We start from the raw sequence: 12,367 nt of genomic DNA, 5'->3' as shown, positions 1-12,367 counted from the left end.
TGACTCTGTGTGGATGAAAATCTAAATAAGGAAAGCCCAAGTCTCTCTATAATGAGTGAACTGTGCATCATTTGCAGAAGAAAATAGGTTGCATGGATACTGAACAAATCCGTATTTGAAGTCACAGAGATACTAACATTGGGGGTGGTCCATTTTTTTGCACACTTTGCTAATGCTTTAAACCTACTCTGTGGCTTGGAGATATTGCTGCCACCTGTTATTTCTAGTTCATCTTGAAAGGAAATAGCATTGTTCAGTCACCAATGAGGGATGCTTGCAAGTGCTAAGCAGTTAGAATTGCCATCACATGATCCAAGCACATTTTTACAATGAATATTTGTACCGTAACATTGACAATAAAATCACTTAATGAATTTTTTTGAATAGACACCTTTCGCACAGTTATGATGCCTTCCTGAGTGTCCTTCTGTGTAACAATATCAAACATATCTGTCCCATCACCGTCTATAATTCTGTACTCTACTTCTGCATTTTTTCCAGTGTCTGCATCAGTGGCTTTGACGCTGCCAATGGCTGTCCCAACTGGGGAGGATTCAGGAATGCGGAGGTGGATGGTACCTGTCAAAGAAATTAAGAACCACTCAGGAGCCCCACAAGCATTACACAAGCTTTACACAAGCTTTACACAAGCATTAAGTAATGTCTGTGTCACACAATAGCTGATTACATATTTTTGTGTATCTTTTATTCTAGAGATTTTCCCTTTTAATACAGATGGGGCAAAATATGAGGCAGAGAACTATGCACGAAAAAAGTTTAGGTAGAGGAGTGAAAAAAAAAATGTAGAAAAACAAAATCATAGAAAAATAGGATTTAAAAGCCCTTCTATATTCCTATCCCAAAGAAGGACCAACTATATCTGTCTGTACTTTTCCCTAGATTCTCCATCCAACTATAAGAAACAGATTGAAATTTCAGTCTTCAAAATCAAATAGTCAGATACAATATTAAATAAATAAAGGGAAAGGTTCTTGAAAATCCACAAGCAGAAAGTGTGCCTACACTTGTTAAAGCAGTAATTCATGCTTAAGACTCATGAACACTGCAATTTTGGTTTTGTCCTTCTTCCTCTGGCTCAGTTGCATCTGTTTATTGTGGTTTCATAGTGCAGATAAAAAACACAGGAGTAAAACTGTCCTCATTCAGAAATGCTGCAATAAATTAAAATAAATACCTTACTCTACATTTTAGTATTCTATGTCTTAGCCATCCTGTTAAACTGTAAATAAGGATTGAGATCTCTGATCCCATCCATCAGAACGTAGGGTAGCAAGAGATGTGTGACACATTAACACACTAAGACTTCTCAAAAAAGGATTTTAAAATGAATACAGATACAGCTGCCATTCCAATGACAAATGTTAGGCCATCTAAGCTCTACTGAAAAAAATTTTCTTTTCTGCCCTTATTGAAGTGTTTCTAGATTTGTTGTTTTACTTAAACACCTCATGAGCTAAGTAAAGTGAGTTAGAAAGACAATTCAGTTAACAGTAATACAAAAGTGGAAGTGATAAAGGCCGGTACCATCAATAGAAAAAAGGAATAGGCTACCCAAAAGGCAGCACATACATACCTATTTACAGATAAGAAGTGCAGAAAAATTCATAAAGGAAGTTAATAGTTTCATGTGATCAGAAAGAATAATGGGGAGAGAGTAGTAGCAACATGACCTTATATATTCAGGAAAACACAGGTGGGAATTATCAGTGTCTTTTAACGGAGTATGTTGTCAGGCAACTAGAGAATGACAGAGGGACTGTTTTTGGTTTTGAGGAGACATGGTGAAAAAATAAAACAATGCCCCATTATTCACTAGGAAGTTTAAGAGTTTCTCGCATTCTGTGGAACTATTTTTCTGTGCCATTATTTTGTTGTTTTAAAACCTAAAAAAAAAAAAAAAAGCCAACAATTTAAAAAAAATAAAAAATAAACATTCCCATATAACTTATTTATTAAATATTGAAGGGAAAAGAGTAAAATTGAATTTCTTAGTATTTCATCAGTTTTTTATATAAAACTGATAAACAGCAGAATTAATACTTTATAGCCATATATACTCCATATTCTATTTATAATGAATTTATTTTCATGCAGTTACATTTTGGTGTTTCAATCAAGTGATTTATCTTGCATTTGCTCTGACATTTTTCATTACCTTTCTCTAAAACCTAAATCTGTGTACTTTGCTACATTAGTATATAATCTCTGTGTAATCTGTTAATGTTAAAAAAAGAAGAAAAAGTAGCTTCTGCTCCCATTTAGTATTTTTTTAGTACTATGTCAGACTGTGAAAGACTACTTTTTTTTTCAATTAATATTTATACGTTATAATTAGTTTTATGGCACGCCAACTATTCTCTGATCTTTTTATTTTATTTTATTTTATTTTATTTATTTATTTGGGTGCTTTAAACCACAACCCAAAGCTGTGCCTTGTGGACACTACTATCCCACTGCAATACCTAACTCATTTATTTATCTAGAAAGTGCTAAGAACTCATAACCTCAAGTAATAATATGGCAGTGGAAATAAAGAATAAAAATAACCAGAAATCTATCATCTAAAAGACTATTTTAATTTTATGGTTTAATTGAAATCTCTACCATGGTATGTGATACTCCCTTTTATTATTTTTGTAACTGAAGACTATAAATCATTTGACTACATACGGGATGCAGTGCAAGTTAAAGCACCAGATCAGAATGTAAACTAGAAAAACTAGCATTATTCTTGCAAAACTCCTCTGTAAATCCTTTTTTTCTCATAGCTCTTTCCCCAAAGAGAGTCATGTACTGTTTGCATTTTCTCCACTGAGGGATGAAGAAAAGTGGAAGTTAGGTGGAAGATTTAGTCTACAAACTTGTGTCACTCAGTCATGAAAAATAAAAGAGCAACCTCATTCACATTTATCCCTCTTCCCATTTGCTCTGGAACAGTATAAAGGTAAGTATTTTTACAGAGCAATATAGGCTCTATACAGGAGCTCTTACAGGAGATGTGGGCTGCCATGAGTTTCAGCCACATTCATGTTCTGAAGTCCATAAACCACTTTGAAAAATAAGAGTCAGACTCCAAAGATGAGCTGACTTATCCTAAAATAATTAACTCAAGGCAGTACATAGCTCTATTTGTAAAATAGAGAATGAAAATACTAATCTACAAAAATCAATAAAATAAAAATATTTACTAAAATACAGTACTTACCAAACAATTTTATTCCCAAAATCTCTTCCATCTGAACCCACGATATTGTTTGTATTTTATTTTAAATATTTTATTTTATTTTATTTTACTTTACTTTTATTTTCTCTTCTTTTATTTTCCATTTAGCATATGTCAATACAATGTCCTTAATTCTGAAAATTCCTGAAAGTATGACAACTGAAGCAGAGATGCAAAATCTAAGGTCATTGATGGCTTTTGTGTACAGAACCTCGATAAAATGTTCAATTTCATTATGTTTACTTAGAGGAACAGTTACTGATGTAACTGTAACCTGGTTTTCAGGTGATCTTTAAGAGAAGAAAAATATTCTGAAGAGACCCTGCTCTCCCTAAATCACAGAGGAATCAATGGTATGTTTTTTGTTTTTGTTTGTTTGTTTAGGAAAACAAAACAAAACAAAAGTGGAATTCTTCACAATTCAACTATGAATTTCCTTGTAAGAGAAGTTTTATCTGTCCTTTGATTAATATATAGATGTAGTGTGCTGCTCAGTCCTGTGAAAATCTAAGGAAACTTTTAATATTTTTCCTGGTAACTTATAAATCTGATAAATCCTTTATCAATAGGACAGAATAATTTAACTTAGTAAGTACCAATTCCAGTAGTTTCCTAAAACTCTATGAAAATCAGGAATCATTATAATGCCTCTTTGCATTTTTAGATTAAATATAAAGATTTTTTAAAGGTCAATAGCTTTTTGTTTGTTTGTTTTTAATTTCAAACAACTTTTAAAATTACATTCATCTTTATAAATGTTTTAGATTTCATTTCCAGTGAAACATACATTTGTATGTAGCATGAGTATCAATGGAGAGTAAAGAGAAAACCAAATAGAACAAAACAACATAAAAATGCCAACCATGAGACTTAAAACTTCTTTAAAGCAAAGGTCCTATCTGATTTACACTGACAACAGAAAAATGCACAGATATTTATGGAACAGCAGAATGCCATCTCAATCCAATGAATATGATATTGGACTGCCATCTAAATCATATAAAAACAGTGTAGAAAGTTGAATAAGCCATTCTAGTTATTAATTTCACATGGTGTTGAAGAAAGAAGAAAAAAAAAAAGAAGAGTGTAACAATGCATAGCTTATATGCTGTCCTAAGTATAACTGTTAAAATAAGCTTTTCCGTAAAGCTTTGAACATGCAACATCTTTGAAAAGTCATCCTAAATTTCTCCAGAGAGCAGTAAGTAAAACAGCATTCCTCACCTACGCAGCACTGGAATTACCATAATCCTACATATATAAATGTAAACTAAAAATGTAATAAATCAAAACAATGTGAAATTACAAAGGGACTTAAAATGACAAATTAACACTAAATTCTGTCCAGAATAGGGCCTGTGGAGAAATGCTCAAACTGTAAATACTCAATTGCTCATGATTTTTCTATTTTGAGAGTATATGAAATCACATGCTGATAAACATCTTAGCTAAATGCATATATATTAACAACAAAATTACATTGAACAAAATTATTTACTCCATTTGTGCTATAAAGAACATGCTTAAATCAGAATCATTTGAAACTCGTTCTGTTATTATGAGCCTCAAGGCTGATCATCAGTAACTACTGGATTTACTGGAGTTGTACTCCAGTTTAGTGGATTCAGAATAAAACCTGTATTGTGAGGATGATACAAATCTTTTAGCTATTATGTCCAAACCATCTTACAAATATTATGACTTCAGTACACACAAAATGTTTCAAACATATTTAAAATGCTTAAACTTTAACACGTATCTAGTTACATAAAATTTCTGTACTATGTAGAGACTGATAATGTTTTCATATTTTACTTTGAGATTAAAATGTCTTGATAACTGTGCTATCAGAAGTTTTTTTAAAAAAAGTATAAAAGCCTTTGGTAAACATTAAATGCCATTTACTTCACTTTGGGAAATCTTTTATCTATCAGATTTTGTAGCACTAACTGGAAAAGTACAAATCTGCTTGTTTTCTTTCAAGTAATTTATTTTCCAAGTTCTTCATGATTAAATATTTAAGCAGATAAAACAGTTCAAACATTTCTGCATACCTACAATTACTACATGTTTTGTTTTCCAATGGGGGAGTGTCTAGGAATTAAGCAATAGGTAAGGGGAAAGAAATACATTGCTCTAATGCTCTTACGATTTCACCTCCAACTGCCTCCCATAGTACTGGAAGGTATCCCAGGTCTTCTGTAGTTATAGTTGATCATGTAACTGTTTTCCTAACAAACAAATACTGTAACATTTAATATTCTGCTTTAATAATAGTGAATAAATCAGTACATAAGCCTTTTTGTTGTTGTTGTTCATGTGTGCCCTGTAATCTAGATTTACTCTAAATTAAACCAGATGGTGATTGCTAAACTCTTTAGTTTGAACCTCTTAGAATGCAGGACAACTATTAAATGCAGCTTACTCTGGGGGAATCGAGGTGGATTGTCGTTGACATCAGTCAAAGTGATGTTCACAGTGGTGGTCCCTGATAATCCACCCATCTGGCCTCCCATGTCCTTTGCCTGGATAACAACTTGGTACTGCTCCCTGTTCTCTCTGTTCATGTTTGGCAAAGCAGTCCTGATAATTCCTTAAATAAAGAACAAACAAAAATTGTTAATTGTGCCTTTATTTTTGATGTGCAGCTATCTGCTGCATCTTTTTTTTTTTTTGTATTAGTCTGTGAAATGTATTCCTAAAGTATTAATTTCATGCTTTAAAGTACAAAATTTTGTTCATGAGCTTTATAAATAGTCTTCAGAACAGTCTGTTTGTTATAAAAAAGCTTAGTTCTTCAGTTTACATTTCATGCTAAAAATGATTCAATATATTTATGCAAGACAAGGTTTGTGGGTGGGAGGAACACCTTTTATTAGTCTAACTAGAACCACTAAGAATAAAAGTACAACATTTTCTAGGACACAAACCTTTCATCGTGCCTTTATCAAAAATATTCTTACTTAGAACTTTACACTGTCTTAGCTATTTCAATTATACCACTGCAACAATACTTCTACTTCATAGTGTCAGTTGTAATAACTCTTAGTTTTTATTTTTATTTATTACAAGAACTACAAATTATGAGGGAAAAAGCAAGAAATATTATTTCATTTCAGTTAGCTTTTAATATTTTTTAGGTGATCTGAGATTTTTAAAATGAAAGAATAAGCTTATGGTAAATGGAAATAATGACAATTTCCTGACCTGTTTCTGGTTCCACGGAGAAATATGGCTGCCCCTGAAGTATGCTGTAAATGACTCTGGCACTGTTTCCATAGGAAGGGTCATCGGCATCAGTAGCTGTGACTTGCACCACAGAAGTACCTGAAGCATCCAAAGTCAATTTAGTTTCAGATAGTACTAAATGGAGGTCCAACAACATTAATTTCTGATTGAGCAGAACCCAAAGAAAGTTGCAGCTAATGATGACTGGATTTTTCAAGCATATTTATTATCTTATGGTCAACTTTAGATACTCTCTTCCCTGTTTGGGGTCTCATTCTACACAAATTGAACCTAAACTTCCATAATTCCACAATAATTAAGGCCTAATCAGTAACGGTAAACAATACATGTAGCAGTGGTTGAGCTGATTTTATCCCTACCCTGCTATCATGTGTTCATACTTATGTACTCACTTCTTTTCAGAGGACAGTACGTCTCTGCTTTCAATTACCCAGAACAGTTATTGTTTTGTTTTGTCATGTTTTCATATAATGATGCCAATGTGATATACAAAAATCTCAGAATTGGAGAAATATGTATTACAAGGGTGGACCATTCTGTGGATAAGGAATTGTCTCAAAGGTTGCACTCAGAGAGTTGTGGTCAGTGGATCCATGTCCAGGTGGAGGCCAGTGACAAGTGGTGTCCCTCAGGGGTATGTTTTGGGACCAGTTCTGTTTAATATCTTTATCAGTGACATAGACAGTGGGATTTAGCACACCCTCAGCAAGTTTGCAGACAACACCAAGCTGAGAAGTGCAGTCAATACAACAGAAGGAAGGGATGCCATCCAAAGGGACCTGCACAAGCTTGAGAATTGGGTCCATGTGAACCTAATGAGGTTCAATAAGTCTAAGTGCAGGGTGCTGCACGTGGGTCAATGCAATCCCAGCCATTAGGACAGACTGGGAAAAGAACTCATTGAGAGCTGCCCTGCAGAGAAGGACTTGGGGGTTCTGATGGATGAAAAGCTTGACATGAACCAGCAATGCAAGCTTGCAGCCCAGAATGTCCAGAAGCTGTGTATGCCCCATTCCTGGAGGCGTTCAAGACCAGGTTGGATAAGGTCCTGGACATCCTGATCTAGTGAGTGGAATCCCTGCCCATGGCAGGGGGATTGGAACTAGATGATCTTTAAGCTCCCTTCCAACCCAAGCTGTTCTATGATCCTATGATTCTATGACAGCTATCATAATAGCATGAGTTAATGAGAAAACCTTACATGTATGTTGCAAACATGAACGGTGATATTTTGGAGCTACTATTGCAACTTTGTTATTTTCTGTTCTAATTTTTATATTTCATTTATATGGTCAACTATATATTAGTTATATATATAGTTATGAATAGGAAGTAAATTGTATCATATTTTTATTTCATTTTTATTTAAAATAAGTCTACTTCAACATATTATTTGGAAGAAAACTGAAGAGCATGTTTAGTAATATTAAAATAAATAAATGGAATAAAATTTCGTTTTGCGATGTAATAATGTCTCTAATAGCTCCCCCTCAATTATGAATGTCAAAATGCATATACAGTATATTACTTCATGCTATTTTAACACACATACACGAAGCAAGAAACAAATCATATCAGCTATCCTGTTCTCTAGATTACTCTCTAGAGTAATCACACATACAGACCCACATACACACCCAATAAAATATATCAGACACTGCTTCTAAAAAGAGATTTGATCCAATTCCCGTCACACAGTGATTTACTCCATGGGCTGTGCTCAGGGTAATGTACACCTCATCACCCCAAAGCAGAAAGGATGAATTATGCTTTTACTAATGCCTCAGCTCCTTGGCTTTTGCTGGCCAGCCACCAGGCAGGTAGTGGCAGGAAAACAGCAAGGGCTTAATTTCTGCCTGCCATTCAGGGTACAGAAGTCACCACTTTGGTCGTAGCCCTTATTCACAGAGACAGAGAGACATGCTTTCTATGCATCCAGAGGGATCAGTGATTCCTACATGAAACCTGACAGAAACCATGCAAAGAAACAATCAGGAAGAGCGTATTAGACTGGGAGCCCTTCCAGCAAACAGTATGACCAGTGCCACACGTTATTTGTTCTGGGCTGCGGTCACATCACTGTGTGTCCTCTTTGCTCAGTCTCCCAATAGGCTGGTCACTCCAGATAATCAACATGCAGAGATCAGTTTGAAATTACCAACCATGTTGATTCTTCTTTACTTGCACATTTATCTGTTTTGACACAAACTATTTTCTGCAGCACTCATATTTGAAAATACACTGTAAATGAATAGTGCAATGCTACTTAGCCTCTTCCCAGAATTCTTTCATTTTTTGGAACTGTTTATTTCTGACCTGCAGCCCATCTTAATGTATTTCAAGAATATTACCCTGTATCATGCTTTGTGTTTCAAATTTTTGTAGCCCTGTCCTCTTTATAGGAAAAATACCAAATATATTTCTGGTGTATGATTAAAGCTCCTTTGCTTCCTCTTTGTTTATTAAATAAATTTAACTAAAAAAATAAATAAAAGCATACCAGGTCTTCAGGACTTGTGTATCTTTCAGTTTTATACTACTTTTTATTTTATAAAGCATTTTTAGTTTTTAAATTATTTCAAGCTGTTACTCTAAATGAAAGCCACATCTGTAACAAGTCCACTATTTACACTACTGTAAGACTTTGTCTCTTCTCACCCCTCCAGTCAGAAATAATAATAATAATAACAATAACAATAACAATAATAATAATAATAATAACTCCTCATATTTGTATTTCCTTTTCCAATCGTGGAATTTTCCACATTTTTTTCCAATTCCTTTTTATTACAGCTAAATAAAACTGAGGACTGCTGCTGGGCAGATAAGGGAAAAAAGAAAGAAAAAATGAGTGGGATAGAGTTGTATGCTAGTTGATATGTTGGGACATGCTAGAAGGATGGTTAAGTGAGACCATCAGGGTAGAGCTGGGATGGGAAAGTAAGGTTCTAGTAGGAAGCCACTGAGCATCTCTTCAACAATTAAGGGGGGAAGATAAAGGCCTTTGAGAAAATGTGAGTGCCTTAAATTGAAGACAGGCATTCACATAAACTTTTTTTTTGCATCTAGTTTTTGATAATTGTAGTTAAAAATAGTAATAATGATAAATGGAGGTCAGCAGATTTTCAGAAACATTTTATATTAAAGTAAAAATAGCATGTTTAACACAGCAAGCTACCATCTGAATAAAAAGAAATTTCAAATCCTCTCTTCTCAGCTAAAAAAATCAGAAAAAAATAACTGCGGGCTATGGAAGTGGACAATGCACATCAAGTAAAGCAGATTAGGAGTTTTGAAAGGCAGAAAAAAAAAAAAAGGAAAAAAAAAAGAAAATAAAAAGAAAATAAAAAAGAAAACCCTTAGCTATGTCATTAACGTTATATTGTGCACATCAGCTGTCAAACTATCAAAATTCTTGTTTTGCTTCAGTTCACTGAAGTCACCGAAGACCACTGATCCTCAATACTGCTAATATATTGCTTCAAGTGGTCTGAAACCTGCGGTGAACTAACTGGTACCCAAGGCACTGATTTTGACTGTTCATTTTTGGGTTTACAAACCACAGTGTGGGTGTGACTTTGCCCTACTCAGTCCAGGCCTCGCTCTCTATCTTTTACATGGGCACAGGTTGCTTTTGATGAAGTCCTTGGCCTCCAGGACATAAAGCTTAATCTATAGGAGGACATATAGGACACAGTGACAATATACTGGAGAATGTGGCACCAGCTATGGAATTATTAAGGTCATGAAAAAGACCGTGAATTAACTTCCTCCTCATATACTTGTGAGTTTCATTATACAATAAACTAGAATCATATGGTGGTGAATTAGGCCAACAAAAACAGCCATTTGTCAGATTATTGTAGTTCTCAAAAGACATATTTGAACATAATTTTAATTATAACCTTTGAATATCCCTAAGGTCTCGTACCATAATAGTAATTAATGTAGGCTCTTTTTAATGCTTTCCTTACAAACATCTTCAAACACCATACAAGTATTAATGACTGTAACCTCACAGAGCATTTAAGATATAGAAGTAATAGAGAAGGATCACTGAAGATAATTAACTGGGAAAACAAAACAAAACAAAACAAAACAAAGAACAAACAAACAAACAAAAACAAACCAAAAACAAACCAAAAACACACAAACAAACAAACAAACAAACAAAAAAACCAGAGTATCTGTTGTGGAGCTGAATTTGCAACCTATATTTATTTCCTTACTCCCAAGTGAGTTATGTGATGTTTAACTACAACAAGTGCCTTCCATAGTAAATTATACATTAAAATAACAAGTTGAATTAACAGGAATTTTCTGCTCTTTCTAGCAGAAAAGAGAGGAAATAGTGAGATATTTTCTCCCAGAAATAAACTATTTAACACAGCAGAATAACAGGAAAGAGCTCCATATTCAGAGAAATCTATGTAGAAAGCTCTTTAGTTACATGATACTTCTGTAACTTAGAGGACAATAAGCTGGGAAAAAAGTATGTCAGTGGATGCTTCCAATTCTTTTAAAATGATACTTTTAAAGAAAAAAAAAAAAAATATATATATATATATATATATTTTTTTCTCTTTATGAGGCAGGATTTATATGCAAAGTGAAATCGTAATATAATCAGTTTTTTTCAAAATATATCATGATTGACATTATGAAATTAAAAATGAGATGCAAAAGTTTTAGTGAGATAATTACGAAAAAAAAGTAAAGAAAATCTTTGTTAAAAGGAAACAATAAAGAAGTGTAATAAAATAAATGCTATGGCAGAGGAAAGGATTAAGCACTGTGAATTTTTGGAACAGCACTAATGAGGGACTGAACAAAAAGCCTAGGGAGAAAGCCAAGAAGTAGTAGCTCTAAATGCTCTCTGAAGAGACAGACAAAAAGATAACCACAGGTAGGGATGACAAGCTAACTGTGGGAAGCCCAACCTGTAGATCACATGTAATCCCAGAGGGAGGTTACATTGAAGTGTACATTGATATCCCTAATTCAGAAGCAGAAAATACCAGCTATGGAGCATGACAGCTAATAGTAGCTCAAAGTGTTTCTGAGACAATAATTCATAGGAAGAGTTACTTAGCACTGAAGATACAGGATGGAATAAGGATCAAGAATGGTTAGAGAATATCTAGGCTACAACAGATGAACAGAGAAGCATCACCAAATAACAGAAATGAAGAAATGATGTGGTGACAGAAAGAAAAAAGCAAAAAAGAAAAAAAAAAAAGGAAAAAGAAAAAAAAGGAAAAAAGGAAAAAAATGGAAAAAAAAAAGAAAAAAAGGAAAAAAAAGGAAAACAGAAAAAAAGGAAAAAGGAAAAAAAAAAGAAAAAAGGAAAAAAAAAGAAAAAAGAAAAAGGAAAAAGAAAAATAAAAAGGGAAAATAAAAAGGAAAAAGAAAGCCTAAATAGCAGAAACTTCTGAAAGCTTGTCTAAAATATATCAACAAACAAACAAACAAAAAAAAAAATCCACAGGAAAAGCTCTAGAGATTAAAATAGACTCATCTATGCAGTTCTGAAAAGAAGCCTTTAGGTGAACAAGAAAAGAGACAAGTAAAGAATATAATGGGCAGAACAGAAGATTTTGGTCAGAAGATTCTGAGTCATAAACTTTGAGATTAAGGAAAGAAAAAAAGTAAAAGAGGAGAAAATATTTGGAAATCTGTTCAAAGACTTCAGGAGTGCAAGATGTCTTCTATGCTATTGACCTAAACTTGAGATCCTGAAGTTGGCCCGTTTATCTCTGCCTTTGCTATGATTAATGAGCAGTAGAAGTAGATGAACAAGACAAGAAAGAACTTATGCACCTCTGTCAAGACACTGTAATTGATAATAAAAATAGACCCATTCTCAGGTATCCA

The 12,367-nt window shown here is 33.7% G+C and overlaps 1 protein-coding gene across 7 annotated transcripts in view; it reads right to left on the bottom strand.

The window, feature by feature from the left end:
- The window catches only part of CDH10 (cadherin 10), a 111,104-nt gene that overhangs the window by 24,497 nt on the left and 74,240 nt on the right, over nucleotides 1-12,367 (bottom strand). For all 7 annotated transcript variants that reach the window (XM_072035007.1, XM_072035010.1, XM_021269342.4 and 4 more), the window contains exons 4-6: nucleotides 6,452-6,571; nucleotides 5,670-5,837; nucleotides 392-579 (exon numbers count right to left, since the gene is read on the bottom strand). In XM_072035007.1, coding sequence (XP_071891108.1) covers nucleotides 392-579; nucleotides 5,670-5,837; nucleotides 6,452-6,571 — 476 coding nt within the window. The remainder of the gene's footprint in view (nucleotides 1-391; nucleotides 580-5,669; nucleotides 5,838-6,451; nucleotides 6,572-12,367) is intronic.

Source organism: Anas platyrhynchos, chromosome 2 (genome assembly GCF_047663525.1).
Source record: "Anas platyrhynchos isolate ZD024472 breed Pekin duck chromosome 2, IASCAAS_PekinDuck_T2T, whole genome shotgun sequence".
In the NCBI taxonomy this organism is placed as follows: domain Eukaryota; kingdom Metazoa; phylum Chordata; class Aves; order Anseriformes; family Anatidae; genus Anas; species Anas platyrhynchos.
Note: the sequence above shows the minus strand (reverse complement) of the source record. Positions and strands in the feature narration are given on the sequence as shown.